Genomic DNA, 17,289 nt, shown 5'->3' on the forward strand with positions numbered 1-17,289 from the left:
CCTATCCACGAACATAAAACATCTCTCCATTTATTTAGTTCCCCTTTGATCTTGTTCATCAGAGTTTTGTAGTTTTCATCACGTAGATCTCACACATATTTTGTTAGGTTTATACCTATTTCATTTTTTAAGTGCTAATGTAAGTGGTATTGTGCTTTCAATTCTGAATATCACTTATTCACTGTTGGTATATAGGAAACCAATTTACTTTTGTGTATTAACCTTGTATCCTTTAAGTTTATACTATACTCACTTATTAGTTCCAGGACATTTTTCTGTTGTTGGTTAAAAAGAAATTTCTCGATTTACCCTCCCCTTCCCACCGTGCTGGCCTGCGCGCGCGGACGTGCGCGCTCCGCCCTCGGGCCGCCTGCACTGCAATTGGTTGGCGTCTCTGGGAGGGATTTGAAACTTGGCGGTTAAAGCTCCGGCTGGGACAGGGCGGCGGGAGACCCCGGGTGAACGGGGAAGGGAGATTTAGTTTGAGACGGTGCTGAGATAGGATCATGAAGGAAGAGGTGAAGGGAATTCCTGTAAGAGTGGCACTGCGTTGTCGCCCTCTGGTCCCCAAAGAGATTAGCGAGGGCTGCCAGATGTGCCTTTCCTTCGTGCCCGGGGAGACTCAGGTGGTGGTTGGTACTGATAAATCCTTCACCTACGATTTTGTGTTTGACCCCTGTACTGAGCAGGAAGAAGTCTTCAATAAAGCAGTAGCGCCGCTCATAAAAGGCATATTTAAAGGATATAATGCAACGGTCCTGGCCTATGGGCAGACTGGCTCTGGAAAAACCTATTCAATGGGAGGTGCATACACTGCGGAGCAGGAGAATGAACCGACAGTCGGCATTATTCCTAGGGTAATACAACTGCTCTTCAAAGAAATTGATAAAAAGAGTGACTTTGAATTTACTCTGAAAGTGTCTTACTTAGAGATTTACAATGAAGAAATTTTGGATCTTCTATGCCCATCTCGTGAGAAAGCTCAAATAAATATACGGGAGGATCCTAAAGAAGGCATAAAGATTGTGGGACTCACTGAGAAGACTGTTTTAGTTGCCTTGGATACTGTTTCCTGTTTGGAGCAGGGCAACAACTCTAGGACTGTGGCCTCCACAGCTATGAACTCCCAGTCGTCCCGATCTCATGCCATCTTTACAATCTCCATAGAGCAAAGAAAGAAAAGTGACAAGAATAGCAGCTTTCGCTCCAAGCTGCATCTTGTAGATCTCGCTGGATCAGAAAGACAGAAGAAAACCAAGGCTGAAGGGGATCGCCTAAAAGAGGGTATTAATATTAACCGAGGCCTCCTATGCTTGGGAAATGTAATCAGTGCTCTTGGAGATGACAAAAAGGGTAGCTTTGTGCCCTACAGAGATTCCAAGTTAACTCGACTGCTGCAAGATTCTCTAGGAGGTAACAGCCACACTCTTATGATCGCCTGTGTGAGTCCTGCTGACTCCAATCTAGAGGAAACATTAAGTACCCTTCGCTATGCTGACAGAGCAAGAAAAATCAAGAACAGACCTATTGTTAATATTGATCCCCACACAGCTGAACTTAATCATCTAAAGCAACAGGTACAACAGCTACAAGTCTTGTTGCTACAAGCCCATGGAGGTACCCTGCCTGGATCTATAAATGCGGAACCATCAGAGAATCTACGATCCCTGATGGAGAAGAATCAGTCCCTGGTAGAGGAGAATGAAAAATTAAGTCGTTGTCTGAGCGAGGCAGCTGGTCAGACAGCCCAGATGTTGGAGAGGATCATTTTGACAGAGCAAGTGAATGAAAAACTGAACGCCAAGCTAGAAGAGCTCACGCAGCATGTGGCCTGCAAGCTGGATCTTCAAAAGCTAGTGGAGACTTTGGAAGACCAGGAATTGAAAGAAAATGTAGAGATAATTTGTAACCTGCAGCAACTGATTACCCAGTTATCAGATGAAACTGTTGCTTGCATGGCTGCAGCCACTGATACTGCTGTAGAACAAGAAGCTCACGTGGAAACCAGTCCAGAGACAAGCAGGTCTTCTGACGCTTTTACCACTCAGCATGCTCTCCATCAAGCTCAGATGTCTAAGGAGGTGGTTGAGTTGAATAACGCCCTTGCACTGAAAGAGGCCCTAGTTAGGAAGATGACTCAGAATGACAACCAACTACAGCCCATTCAGTTTCAATACCAGGATAACATAAAAAATCTAGAATTAGAAGTCATCAATCTGCAAAAGGAAAAGGAAGAATTGGTTCTTGAACTTCAGACAGCAAAGAAGGATGTCAACCAAGCCAAGCTAAGTGAGCACCGCCACAAACTTCTCCAGGAGCTGGAGCGTCAAATAGCTGATCTGAAGAAGAAACTGAATGAGCAGTCCAAACTTCTGAAACTAAAGGAATCCACAGAGCGTACAGTCTCCAAGCTGAACCAAGAGATATGGATGATGAAAAACCAGCGGGTACAGTTAATGCGTCAAATGAAAGAGGATGCTGAGAAGTTTAGACAGTGGAAGCAGAAAAAAGACAAAGAAGTAATACAGTTAAAAGAACGAGACCGTAAGAGGCAATATGAGCTGCTTAAACTTGAAAGAAACTTCCAGAAACAATCCAGTGTGCTCAGACGTAAAACGGAAGAGGCAGCAGCTGCCAACAAGCGTCTCAAGGATGCTCTCCAGAAACAACGAGAGGTCACAGATAAGCGGAAAGAGACTCAGAGCCATGGAAAGGAAGGTATTGCAGCTCGAGTGAAGAATTGGCTTGGAAATGAAATTGAGGTTATGGTCAGTACTGAGGAAGCCAAACGCCATCTGAATGACCTCCTTGAAGACAGAAAGATCCTGGCTCAGGATGTGGTTCAACTCAAAGAAAAAAAGGAATCTCGGGAGAATCCACCTCCCAAACTCCGGAAGTGTACATTCTCCCTTTCTGAGGTGCATGGTCAAGTTTTGGAGTCAGAAGATTGTATTACAAAACAGATTGAAAGCCTAGAGACTGAAATGGAACTCAGGAGTGCTCAGATTGCTGACCTACAGCAGAAGCTGCTGGATGCAGAAAGTGAAGACAGGCCAAAACAATGCTGGGAGAATATTGCCACCATTCTGGAAGCCAAGTGTGCCCTGAAATATTTGATTGGAGAGCTGGTCTCCTCCAAAATACATGTCACCAAACTTGAAAACAGCCTGAGACAGAGCAAGGCCAGCTGTGCTGACATGCAGAAGATGCTATTTGAGGAACAAAATCATTTTTCTGAGATAGAGACAGAGTTACAAGCTGAGCTGGTCAGAATGGAGCAACAGCACCAAGAGAAGGTGCTATACCTTGTCAGCCAGCTGCAGCAAAGCCAAATGGCAGAGAAGCAGTTAGAGAAATCAGCCGGTGAAAAGGAACAACAGCTGGTGAGCACACTGCAGTGTCAGGATGAAGAACTTGAGAAGATGCGAGAAGTGTGTGAGCAAAATCAGCAGCTTCTCCAAGAGAATGAAATCATCAAGCAGAAACTGATCCTCCTCCAGGTAGCCAGCAGACAGAAACATCTTCCTAATGATACCCTTCTATCTCCAGACTCTTCTTTTGAATATATCCCACCTAAGCCAAAACCTTCTCGTGTTAAAGAAAAGTTTCTGGAGCAAAGCATGGACATCGAGGATCTAAAATATTGTTCAGAGCATTCTGTGAACGAGCATGAAGATGGTGATGGTGATGGCGACAGTGATGAGGGGGATGATGAGGAATGGAAGCCAACAAAATTAGTCAGGGTGTCCAGGAAGAACATCCAAGGGTGTTCCTGCAAGGGCTGGTGTGGGAACAAGCAGTGTGGGTGCAGGAAGCAAAAGTCAGACTGTGGTGTGGACTGTAGCTGTGACCCCACAAAGTGTCGGAACCGCCAGCAAGGCAAGGATAGCTTGGGCACTGTTGAACAGACCCAGGATTCCGAAGGCTCCTTCAAACTGGAGGATCCTACCGAGGTGACCCCAGGATTGAGCTTCTTTAACCCTGTCTGTGCCACCCCCAATAGCAAGATCCTGAAAGAGATGTGTGACATGGAGCAGGTGCTGTCAAAGAAGACTGCTCCAGCTCCCTCCCCTTTTGACCTCCCAGAGTCGAAACATGGAGCAACAGAATACCAACAAAATAAGCCTCCAGGGAAGAAAAAGAAACGAGCTCTGGCTAGCAACACCAGCTTCTTCTCTGGCTGCTCCCCTATCGACGAAGAGGCCCACTGAAGTTGGAGTCATCATCTCTACCCCCAGTCTGGCTTGGGAGATGCTTTCAGGTTGCAGCCAGAAGGGGTTTTTAAAATGACTTCTCTGGATTTCAGGTTTCTTGCCGTTGAAAAAAGGAACAAAGCATTACTAAAAAGAAGGTAACCTTTGTTGGATGTTGTCCCTCAGCCTCCATCCCCAGACTACTGCTCTCTGCTCTCTAGAAGGCTGCTAAACCACCTGCTGAAGAGAGAACCAACTGACTTTCCTAATGACTCATCAGGAACCAGTCCTCAATATGATCAAGTTCCTTCTTATTTGTGAGCAGTTCAGGCTATCTCCTGATGGGGATGAGGCCAAGGCTTTCTTATCTTTTGGTTGTCTCTGCTTAATGGAGGAGCCTGGCCTAGGATGGATGTCTGGCTCAGATCTTTCACTCCACCTCGGGAATGGGGTTGTGATCTTTCCTGTCCTGACCCCCTCTGAATTGTAAGTGTTTCAATAGTACTCTTGATTGTATGCCATGTTGTTGAAGTAAATGAATTATTTTTAAATGTTAAGTAAATAAACCTTAGCCCATCTACTGTTAAAAAAAAAGTCTCATAGACTATCATGCCATCTGTGAACAAAGATAAGTTTTGTTTCGTTTTGTTTTTGAGACAGAGTCTCACTCTGTTGCCCAGGCTGGAGTGCAGTAGTGTGATCTTAGCTCACTGCAACTTCTGCCTCCATGGTTCAAGTGATTCTTGTGCCTCAACCTCCCAAGTAGCTGGGATTACATGCTCATGCCACCATGCCTGGCTAATTTTTTGTATTTTTAGTAGAGACGAAGTTTTGCCATATTGGCCAGGCTGGTCTTGAACTCCTGACCTCAACTGATCTGCTCGCCTCGGCCTCCCAAAGTGCTGGGACTACAGGCGTGAGCCACTGCATCTGGCCATTAACAAAGACAGTTTGATTTCTTCCTTCCCAATATGTATATTTATTTCCTTTTCTTGTCTTATGACATGAGCTAATATTTTCAGTACAATGTTGAAAAAAAGTGGAGAGAGAGGACATCTTTGACTTGTTCTGTATCCTAGTGGGAAAACTTCCAATTTCTCACCATTAAATATGACGTTAGCTGTAGGTTTCTTGCAGATATTCCTTATCAAGATAAGTTCAACTTTGTTCCTAGTTTACTGAGAGTTTTCATCATAAATGGGTATCGGATGTGTCAAATGCCTTTTTTGCATCTATTGATACCATCGTGTTAATTTTTCTTTTTTAGCCTGCTGAGATGATAGATTACATTGATTTTTGAATGTTGAACCAGACTTGCATACCTGGGATACATTCTACTAGGTTATGGTATATAATTCTTCATTTCATTTTCTTATGATGTCTTTGGTTTTGATAATATAATCACATCATGTTTTCTGAGATTCATTCATGCTGTTGTGTATACTAGTAGTGTTACGGGATCTCTGGGGTGTAGATTTTTCTGGCCAGAAACCTCTGTGGCCACAGCACCTTTGCCTGGGTTCTTGTCCAGCGTCCAGGAAGAATGAGGTACACAGACAAGTGAAGGGTGAAGAGTTTTATCTAGTATTAGAACAGCTCAGAGTGGGTAGCTCCCTCTGTAAGCAGGTTGTTCCATCAACTGTTCAGCTCTCGGCAGAGAGGAGACCCTGGAGAGGGTGGCTCCTCTCCGCAGACAAGTCATTCGGATGTCTCTGCAGGTCTCTGAAGCTCTCATCTGAGAGGATCATTCCTCTCTGCCGGCAGGTCGTCTCTGTAGCTCTCAGTGGAGAGAGTACTACTCTCTGCACCGGTCGTCCCATCCACCTCCAGCTATCAGCGGAGCGAGTGCTCCGCTCTGCAGCTGGTTGTCCCCTCGTCGTCTCTCTGCCCTCTCCCTCCTCTGGCTGTCCTCTGGCCTGCTCTGGCTGAGCGCCTAGGGCTTTTATGGACCTCAAAGGGGAGAAAGTATGTGCTGATTGGTCCATGAGCGGCCATGGGGAGCCGGAAGAGGCACTACAAGTTCCCACTCCAGTCTGCGGGCCTGGCAGCCCAGCCGCCAGTCTTCAGGCCCTCCCTGGCCTGAGGGTGGGGCCTTACTGGGGACCCTATCCCCTTCCGCCAAGGAATCAATCTGCCTCCTGCTGTCATTCATGGCCCCGGGGCTCGGCCCCAACCCCTGCTCTGAGACCAGAGCAGGGCAAAGAGGGGCCAGACAGTGGAAGCAGACACCCCCCGAGCCTGCAGGGACTGAGAGTGGGGTGGGGGTGGGGTGGGAGACGTCCTGGTGCCCCGGAGGGTGCAGGCTGCAGAGATGCCTGGGTCCTGCGCCTGGGAGGGCGGCCGCAGCTGCTCCTGGGAGCTTCCGCCCCGCCAACTCAGCCCAGCTCCTGCCTGCTTCCTGGAGTGGGAGGCCCAGGTCTGCAGCTGGCGGTGTGGCAGATGCTTCTGCACCCGGGGGTGCAGATCCTGCCTGTTCCTGGCTTCCCCAGGAGCACAGGGAGGCTCGGATCCACAGCTGACGTTTGGGCGGCTGTAGCTCCAGGAGGGCGGGGCTCCTGCCTGCTTTGTAGAGCAGGAGGCCTGGGTCTGCAGCTGCAGTTTGGGTGGCTGCAGCTGCACGGAGAGCTCCCGTCTCAACTCAGAAGGGGCAGGGTTCCCACAGACTCCATGGAATGCGCAGCCCCAGTCCCACTTCCCTGCTGCAGCCGGCATGATGGCAGCAGCCACTGCCATCAGTAGTTGGTTCCTTTATATGGCTAAGTAGTAGTCAATATTATGAATATATAACAATTTGATTATCATTCTCCTATTGGTGGGTATTTGGATTATTTCCATTTTATGCTATTATGAATAAGGCTGTAATAAATATTCCTTTATGAGTCATTTTGTGGACATATGTTTTCATTTTTCATGGATTAATATTCAGGAATCGAAATGTTGGGTCATGAGTAGATGTATGTTTAACTTGAGAAGAAACCGACAAACAGTTCTTCAAAGTACCTATACCATTTTTATACTCCCACCAGCAATGTAAGAGAGTTCGTTTTTCCACATACTAGTGAACACTTGGTATGGTCAGTTTTTGTAATTTTAGACATTCTAATGTATGTAAAAATGGTATCTCATTGTGGTTTAAATTTGCATTTCTCTTATGACTAGTTTTATTGAGCATAGTTTCATGTGCTTATTTGGCCAGTTGGAAAATTTCTTTCATAAAATATCTGTTTAAATCTTTTGCCCATTTAAAACCAGTTTGAATGACTTGTTACTTGGAAATAAAAGAGTTGTCATCAAGACAAAATCTACATGTGCCGATAGCCTAAAGTAACTGACACTGGTGTTGAGTATAGATAAATGGGTGTTTATCAAAATATAGAAGGTGACTCTAGCAGAGGGAGCAGAGTGGGCAAAGCTACAGAAGTAAGGAACAGAATACTTTGTTCAATGAATGAACCGTAAGTAGTGGAGTGTGGCCAAGAATGGGATGTGGACAGCAGGAACTAGAGTTTTAAAGCATAGTGAGACATGGAGCTGGAGAGACAGGCGTTGTTGGCTTTATATACCATGCTAAGGCATTTGAACTCTTCTAAAGATGGTATGGAATGACTTGAGTTTTACTCAGTAGAGTGGCATAATTAGATACATGTTAAAAATTTGCAGAAAAAATATACCTACTTTATATATACCAATGGATTGAGTCATGGAAGACCCCTGAAAAGATACACTTTCTGGAGCCTGAGACACTTGTCACTGGCATGGGATAACAGATATGTTTAAAAGACTATGACTAATATTGTCTAGCAAGGCATGCTGAGGTCTTGGTGCTCCTCAAAAAAGGCTGTATTTTTGCAATGGAGGCAGTTTACAGAATTAAAAATTTATTGTTTTAAACCTCAGTATTTAGAAATTATGCTTATTTGCTTTTATGTCTTCATAACATAAAAAACATGTCTTTCAGTTTTGATGGGGGACTCTATCATAGGTTCCAAGTTGCTTTCATGAGGAAAACATTCAAAAGAAAACAGCTGCATTGCCTGCATATAACAAGCCAGCTCAGGGATTGAGGACAGACTAGAAGGTTAAAGAATTACACCTTCAGCAGAAGGTAGGAGCAATGCTAGAAATATCTTATATCAGTTAGGGTTCTCAGATGCAAACAACAGAATCCACTTTTGCTGGTTTATTCAAAGAAAAAATTCATTAGAGGATATAAGAGGCTTACAGAATCTCAGGGAAGGCCAGAGATGAAGTCTGAGGCTATTTATTTAGAAACCAAGCCCAAATAGTGTGGGGTCACACTATTGCTCAGCATACATATGGTGCTATCACTGATCATGTGAGGGACTGGACCACAGAAGCTGTGCTACTACTGCCTCCTAAATCTCAATACTTTCATTACTTCAGTCATTAAAATATGGATTTGGCATAGTGTCTGCCTTCTCATGTGATTCATTTCCAAACTGAAGTCTCACATATGTCTGACTGGTAGAGCTAGATCACGTGCTTAAATTTGAGCAGCAAAGGAGCCTGGGAAAGTGAGTTCTGGCTTCTTTCTTGGAGAAGATCGACTTATAACATGTTCACAAGATATTAGATGGTTAAAATGTCTATAACATATTATGACATTACTCGTCTCACATAGCAGCTATCTGCAATTAAAAGGAGAGTGAAAACACGTTGATCAGGCACTGTCTCTTTGTTTCTTGTAAAATTAAAAACAAAACAAAACAAAAAATGTTTAGAAAGGGAGGAGAAATATCCCTAATTTTGGCAGGCCCTAAAAAAGATTGTATGAATTTATTTGAGTTATTTGTATGAAGTTTTATACATCTACCTATTCATCTTCCTGTTCTGTAGCTAAGCTAGCATGCTAATAGCACTGTAGTATTAAAGAAGCTTTTGTGATCGGCCTGGGAACCATCACTACTTGTAACATTGTGCCAGGAACAGAGACAGCAGCAACATCCTGGACAAGACTTTCCACTTTGTGATTGACACTTTCTGCTAAAGCCCTAGTCATGCTGACTGGAAGCTATCTTGGCAGGATAAAAAGTCATCACTGGCATTACGGATCTCTTTAGGTTTCGATAAACAGAATCCATTCAAGCTAACTTACCCTAAAGAATGACATTTATTATAAGGATACAGAGCTATCTCCCGGAATGCAAGGGTAGGAAGTTCAACCTGGCCCCATGAGGGACTAAGCCAGGACTCTGAAAACCCTCAGAAACTAATGGAAACTGTGTCTGTCTCTATCTGTCTGTCTGTCTGTCTGTCTGTCCCAGCATCTTTTGCATGCTTTGTCATCTCTGCTTCTCTCTAAACATCTGCTTCATTCTTTTCCTCTGTACAGACTGATGTCCTCTGCTTTTACATATATGGCAGAAAATGGCTACTTCATTCAGTCCTTACACGTCCTTTCTGTTCAAGAGCCAAAAGAGGCAAATGGACATTTCCAAGTCTTGACTCCAAATGCCTGGGACAGAGAATGCCTGTACTGGGTTGAATAGTGTATCCCCAAAATGTATGGTCTACTTGGAACCTCAGAATGTGACCTTATTTGGAAATAGGGTCTTCACAGATGTAATTTATTAAGATGAGGTCATACTGGATTAGTGTGGGCCCTAATCCAATGACTGAGGTCTTTATAGGACGACAGGCATAGGAGAGAATGCTATGTGAAGATAGAGGAAAAGATTGGAGTTACCCTGCCACAAGTCAAAGGATGCCAAGGATTACCAGGAACTACCAGAAGCTAGGAGAGAAGAGTGGAACAAATTTTCCTTTGGGCTTGCCATAGAAACCAACCCTGCCAACACCTTGATTTCAGATTTTCATCCTCTGGAACTGTAAGAGAATAAATTTCTGTTGTTTCAAGCCACCCAGTCGTTGTCATTTGTTATGGCAGCCCTGGGAAACAGAGAGAGTTTCTTTGGCCCAACTGGGTCCAATGTCCACCTTGTGCATTTACCTGGTTTAGCTATGGCCAGGGTAGAGGGGTCGAGCCAGACACTGTGCAGAAGAATCTCTAAGAAGGGGATGTAGAAGGAGCAGGCAAATTGATGAACAGATATAATAATCTTTTTTTTGTGCTTCCTTATAACCAGAGGTGTCTGTGGGTACCTAGCAGTGATCAGAGGGAACAGCAGGACCCTAGATACAGTTCCTAATCATTAGTGCTTTAGGAACAACTTACCTCTTGCTATTTGTGAAATGGGATTTTGGTACATTGCAAAGATACCTGATTCTGATGGCCTTGCCACTTTCTTTGGATTCTGATGGCTTTGCACTTTCTTTGACCAATAGAATGCAAAAGAGATAGGTGTCTGTTCTAAACCTAAGTCTTTTTTTTTTTTTTTTTTGACAGGGTCTGGCTCTGTCGCCCCCTCCCACCTCAGCTTCCCAAGCAGCTGAGACTACAGGAGTGTGCCACCATGCCCAGTTAATTTTTATACTTGTTGGAGAGATGCGGTTTTGCCATGTTGCCCAGGCTGGTCTCAAACTCCTGAGCTCAAGCAATCTGCCAGCCTCAGACTCCCAAAGTGCTGACATTACAGGCGTGAGCCACCCCACCTGGCCTTCTAAGCCTACGTCTTTAAGCATTGCGTGCTTTCACTTCTTCTCTTGGAACCTCGCTGTTGTCGTGTAAAAAACCTCAGCCTGTTGCATGATTAAAGGGATGTGATCCAGTTACTTCCTTTGCCCCAGTGACCAGTCAGCCAACTGACCAACATGTTAGTGAGGTCACCCTAGACCAACCAGGTGACTGCAAACACATGAGCAAGCCCAGTGAAGATCAGCTGAGTCAGGTCCAGATCAACACAACCACCTAGCTGACCCATAGACTCCTGAGCAATATTAAAGGTTGAGTTACTACATCTTAGAGTAATTTGTTATGCTGTGACAGGTGACTGATACAGGGAGATTGACAATCTGGATTTTGGTAAGCCAGATATTAGAAAAGTAAGGATAATTCATTCATAAATAAAAATAATTTCTAGGTTTGATGTTAACAGCTGTATCAACTTGGGCAAGTTGTTTCAATTTCCTCATCTGATAACTGAAGTTAACAAAGTAGATTCTTTGGGGTGGGTTATTGGGCAGAGCAAATGGGAGAAAGTATGGGCAGCACGTTATAAAACAGCAGGTTGGCATCATTTCTCTATACTCTGTCCATTCTTTATTATTAAGGTTGGTACAAAAGTGATTGTGGTTTTTGCCATTGAAAGTAATGACAAAAATCACAATCACTTTTGCAGCAACCTAATAAGACATTAATAACTTTAGGAAATAATGGCATGGGTCTATTTTATAAAGTTGAAAGCAACTTGATTTTTACCATGACCTAGGAGACCTTACGTGATCTGGCTGCTCAGTTCTCTTACTTTCCTACCTCTCTCTGTGTCCAGATCAGGGGTGTCCTCTCTGTTCCTCACACATGCCACATGCCTTCCCACATGAGAACGTTTGTACCTGCAGTTCCCTCCACCTGCGATAATATTCCCACCTCTCTCTCTCTCTCTGTTTATGTGAACCACAATTCAGGAACAGTATACTTACAATGCAAATAGGATCATGTGAAGTAGCACTCTTAGTAATTAATGTATGTTCTCTATTTTGAGTCAGAGCAACCCAAAAGATAAGTAAGGAAAAAAAAAACCCTTTGTCTTCTCCTATAGAGTCCCTTTAATTCACGAATCAGAATCTTGAGCAACCCAGGAGAAGCATTGTGAGTTTCATGAGAGCTGGTCAGGGGGCCTTCAGAAAAGATTGTTTCCCAGTCATTATTCTCTCTTTCTTTCCCCCCTCTCTTGCTTTACTGAGATAATTTTACATCATAAAATGTAACTGTTTTCAATGTACTATTCAATAATCTTTTTCATGTATTTACAGAGTTATACAACCACCATCACAATCCAATTCTATCATCCCCAAAAGAAACCCCATACTCGTTTACAGTCACTCTCCATATCACCCCCAGCTCCAGGCAACCACTAATCTACTTTCTATGTCTATATATTTGTTCTTCTGGATGTTTTCTAGAAATGGAATTATACAAAGGCACACCTCTTTTAATGGCCTTCTTGCCTTATTCTTTGCATCTCAGCTGAAATGTTACCTCCTCTTTCCTTAAACTTCACTGTTATTCTGCGTGTCATCTCCTCATTGTTTTTTGGTAGAACTTATGCAATTTGTAATTATTTTATTTGTTTCTTTGCTTGCTTCTGTCTGCCTATGCTACTAGAATATACTTTTTCTGAGGGCAGGGGCAATTTCTGTTTTACATTCTACTGTGTCCCAAGACCTACTTAGTGCCAAGATGCAGAGTGGATGGATGTCCGGTAAATATTTGCTGGTTGAAAAAAGTTTTTAAAAAGTACTGGGGCAGCAGGATGGTGGAATAAGAGGCCCTAGACTCTCCTTTCCCGCAACAAATACACTGATTCAACAACAATTCATGGACAAATTCCCTTTGTGAGAAATACAGAAACTAGTTGAGAGGCTCTTTCACCCTGGGTGAGTGCAAAACTTGACACATCAAAGCCAGTAGGAAAATTTGACGCCCTCTCACCTTAACCCTTACCCCCGGCACAGTGCCATAAGATTGAGAAGAACCACGACTCTAGCTTCCAGCCTCTCCCTGAATAGGGAAAGAATTGAATTGCATGTACAATACCCCAGCTTTTTCAGAGGTCCCTGAGGACTGTCTTCTGTCTTGCCAGTCTTGGAACACTGATAGGACCCAGCATACCTTAATCACCTAGAAGAGAGTAAAGATAGTGGTTTGAGCTGACAGTTGCCATAGCTCCTACCCCAGCTTAGCACAGAGTGAGCATATGAAAAACCCTAGCTCCCAGCTTCTCCCAAGGAACAGCAAGAGTTGGTCTGCATGCCCAATGCCCCACCTTTTGCAGGCACTGTCCAAATGACTGGAGTTTGTCTTGGAGTGCTGATAGAACCCAGCATAATCTAGCTGCCTGAGGTCTAGGGTAAACAGAGACAGAGGTTTATTTTATTTTATTTTTTGTTTTTTGCTTGTTGAGAAGGAGTCTTGCTCTGTCACCCAGGCTGGAGTGGCATGATCTCGGCTCACTGCAACCTCCACCTCCCGGATTCAAGAAATTCTCTTGCTTCAGCCTCCCGAGTAGCTGGGACTATAGGCGGCGCGCCACCATGCCCGGCTAATTTTTGTATTTTTAGTAGAGATGAAGTTTCAACATGTTGGCCAAGCTGGTCTCAAACTCCCGACCTCAGGTGATCTGCCCGCCTCTGCCTCCCAAAGTGCTGGGATTACAGGCGTGAGCCACCGTGCCCCGCGGACAGACAGAGGTTTAGGCTGACAGTCTCCGTAGCCCCATTTCCTTACTCAGCACAGAATTAGTGAATGAAAAACCCTAGCTTCCAGCTTCTCTGTGGGGAGGGAAAGAGACCACACATCCAGTGCTCTAACTTTTCTGGATGCTGCCTAAAGAACTGGCTTCTTTCTTGCCTGTCTCAGAGCATTAATGGAACCTAGCATTCTAGTCACCTGGGGGCTAGTGAAAGAAAGATAGAATTTTACCTAGCGCATAATTAGTCATCACTCCCCGCCGCCCAGCTTGGTGCACAGTGAGCAGGTAGAAAAAAAAAAAACACACTCAAATTCCAGCTGCTCCTTGGGGGAGGAAAAGAGTTGGACAGTGTCTAATGATCTAAGTTTCTGGGGGGCTTCCCAAGGAATTGGCTTCATTTTTCACTTGTCTCAGAGCACCAACTGGACCAAACATACCTGGGAGTCACTGAAAATAAAGAAAGCAGGTTGGACTAGCAATAAAAGTTTGAGGCCCCAGAATTTCTGGCTGGGCTGGTTGATGAAGATATTCTCCTATATGAGGCCAGTCCATGAAGACTAGGAGAGGTGGACTTTTTTTTTCTAATGAGCAGACACCAACACAGTCAAGGTAAATTAATAAATAAATATTCAAGGTGAATGAATAAATAGGGAAATATGTTCCAAACAAAAAGGAACAAGATAAATGTCCAGAAATACCCATCATAAAGATGCTTACTGAGAGGACTTCCAGTTCCAAAATGGTGGTGCAGAAGCAAGCTGGATTTACTCCCCTTCACAGAAAACCAAACACAAACATTGAGTGCTGAGATTATCCTAAAAAATACGCCAGAACTCAAATATGAAGATGAGATAGCTCCCAGGGCCTCAGAGAAGTGAACAAAATTCTGAGCAGAGAATAGAACTTCCACATCTGTGATGCTCCTCCCTCCATTCTGCCCAGCACCAAGCATGCAGAAATATTTTCCCCCAATTCACTGTCTCTACACTGGAAACAGTGAGACTAAGGTGGACAACCATCTTGGATGCCCTGGCAGGAGATCTGTCCCTTCCTTAAGCCACAGGTAGCATCGAAAGTGTCTGAAGAGAGAAATATCCCTGAAGACAGGCAGAGACAAAGTGGGAGTTATGATTACCATTTCCAGCCCTGGGAACTCTGCTCTGTAACTTGGCCAAAGGAGATGCCAAATCACAGTAGCGCACCACGCTGAAGGTGGTTCATTCCACAGGTCCCCTGGGCACAAACCCCTAGCCAGCCTTCCCACAATGCTGGGATATCCCCTTTAGGAGCTTCTGCATTCAGGAAGGACAGTGCTTCAATTATTTACTAGAGCTGAGGAGAACCTGGGCTTAAGGTGCCACCTAGAGCCAAAGGGGAGGCAGTGACCAAATAGTAAAGAACATCCAAGCAAACACATCTAATAAAAACCTAAACAAGCCAGTTAGAGAAGACTGGAATAAATAATTAAAGCAATACAAATACATAGACATACATCCATAAGAAGTAACAGCAAACAGGGAACCATGATCTCCCCAAACAGACAAAGCAAGGAACTAGTAACTGACCCTAATGAGATGGTGATATGTGAGCTCTCTGAGGAAGAATTTAAAACAGTAGTTTTAGGGGATCTCCAAGATAACACAAAAAAGCAATTCAGAAATTTATCAGAAAAATTTAACAGAGATTGAAATAATTTTAAAAAATCAAACAGAAATCATGAAACTGAAAAATATATGCGCTACACTGAAAAATTTATTAGAGGGTCTCAAAAACAGAATTGATAGAGTGGAGAAAAGAATCGATGAGCTAGAAGATGACTATTTGAAAACACACAAACAGAGGAGAAACAAAAAGGATGAACAGCAAGATTGCCTACAAGATACAAAAATATTACCTTAAAAGACCAAATCTAAGAATTATGGATGTTCAAAAGGCAGCTGAGCAAGAGTACGGGGTAGAAAGCTTATTCCAAGAAATAATAACAGAAAACTTTAAAAAACTTGGTGAAGTTATAAATAACCAGGCACAGGAAGGTCAGAGAACACCAAATAGCTTTGACCCAGATAAGACTACCTCAAGGCATGTAATAATAAAATTCTCAAAGGTCAAGGACAAAGAGAGAATCCTAAAAGCAGCAAGAGAAAAGAAGCAAATAATTTATAAAGGAGCTCCAATTCATCTGGCAACAGACATTTCAGTGGAAGCCATACAGGCCAGGAGGGAATGGAATGACATTTTCAAAGTGCCAAAAGAAAAGACATTCAAGAATACTATATCTAGCAAAATTATCTTTCAAATCTGAAGGGGAGATAAAGTTTTTTCCCAGACAAACAAAAGCTAAGAGAGTTTACCACTACCAGATCTATCTAACAAGAAATGCTAAAGAGGTTTCTCAAATCTGAAAGAAAACAACACTAATGTGCCAAAAAAATTGAAAGTATAAAACCCACTGGTAAAATTGACTGCACAAACAAACCCAGAGTACTGTAATACTGTAATATTATTTCCTACTCATAACTCCAGTATGAAGCTCAAAAGACAAATTTACCAAAAACAATAATAGCTATAGCAACCTGCTAAGAGTTGGGCAGCATAAAAATATGCAAATTGAGACAATTAAAATGTGGAGGAATGAAGTTAAGCTGTAGAAGGTTTTTATTTTTCTGTTTTTTTCTTTGTCTCTATTATTTTCTTTGTGATCTAAGATAAGTTGTCATCTTTTTTTTTTTTTTTTTTTTTTTTGATATGGAATCTTGCTCTGTCACCCAGGCTGGAGTGCAGTGGTGCCATCTTGGCTCACTGCAACCTCTGCCTCCAGGGTTCAAGCGATTCTCCTTCCTCAGCCTCCTCAGTAGCTGGGATTACAGGCACGCTCCACCACGGCCAGCTAATTTTTTTACTTTTAGTAGAGACGGGGTTTCACTGTGTTGCCCAGGCTGGTCTCGAACTCCTGAACTCAAGCAATCTACCCACCTCAGCCTCCCAAAGTGCTGGGATGACACATGTGAGCTACCATGCCCGACCAAGTTGTCATCTCTTTAAAATATCTGATTATATGTATGTTATGTTTTTTGTAAGACTTATGGTAACCATAATGTAAAAATCTATAACAGATTCTCTAAAAATAAAAAACAAATTAAAACATACTACCAGAGAAAATCACTGAACCAAAAAGGAAGACAGTAGGAAAGGAAGAGAGGAGTTACAAAACAACCAGAAAACAAGCAACAGAATGGCAGTACTAAGTCCGTACATATCAATAATAACACTGAATGTAAATGAACTCAATTCTCCAATTAAAGGGCATAAAATGGCTGAATGAATAAAGAAACAGGACCCAACTATATCCTGCATACAAGAAACCCACTTCACTTATAAAAACACATATAGACTGAAAGTGAAGGGATAGAAAAAGAGATTCCATACAACTGAAAACCAAATGATGAATAGAAGTGGTGAGAGTAGGCATCCTTGCCTTGTTCCTGTTCTTACGGAGAAAACTTTCTGTTTTTGCAATTGAGTATAATGTTAGCTGTAGTTTTTACATATATAGGCTTTATTTATTTTTATTTTTATTTTTTATTTTTTTGAGATGGAGTCTCGTTCTGTCCCCCAGGCCGGAGTGCAGTGGCGCGATCTCGGCTCACTGCAAGCTCCGCCTTCCAGGTTCACGCCATTCTCCTGCCTCAGCCTCCTGAGTAGCTGGGACTACAGGCACCCGCCACCACGCCCAGCTGATTTTTTGTATTTTTAGTAGAGACGGG

General features: G+C 43.3%; 1 protein-coding gene across 1 annotated transcript in view; it reads left to right on the forward strand.

Moving 5' to 3' along the window:
- The first annotated feature begins 374 nt into the window (after positions 1-374).
- KIF4B (kinesin family member 4B) overlaps positions 375-17,289 on the forward strand; it is a 130,105-nt gene continuing 113,190 nt past the window's right edge. The window contains exon 1 of the mRNA XM_004042886.5: positions 375-4,679. Coding sequence (XP_004042934.5) covers positions 507-4,211 — 3,705 coding nt within the window. The 5' untranslated portion in view covers positions 375-506 and the 3' untranslated portion in view covers positions 4,212-4,679. The remainder of the gene's footprint in view (positions 4,680-17,289) is intronic.

Source organism: Gorilla gorilla, chromosome 4 (genome assembly GCF_029281585.2).
Source record: "Gorilla gorilla gorilla isolate KB3781 chromosome 4, NHGRI_mGorGor1-v2.1_pri, whole genome shotgun sequence".
NCBI lineage: Eukaryota > Metazoa > Chordata > Mammalia > Primates > Hominidae > Gorilla > Gorilla gorilla.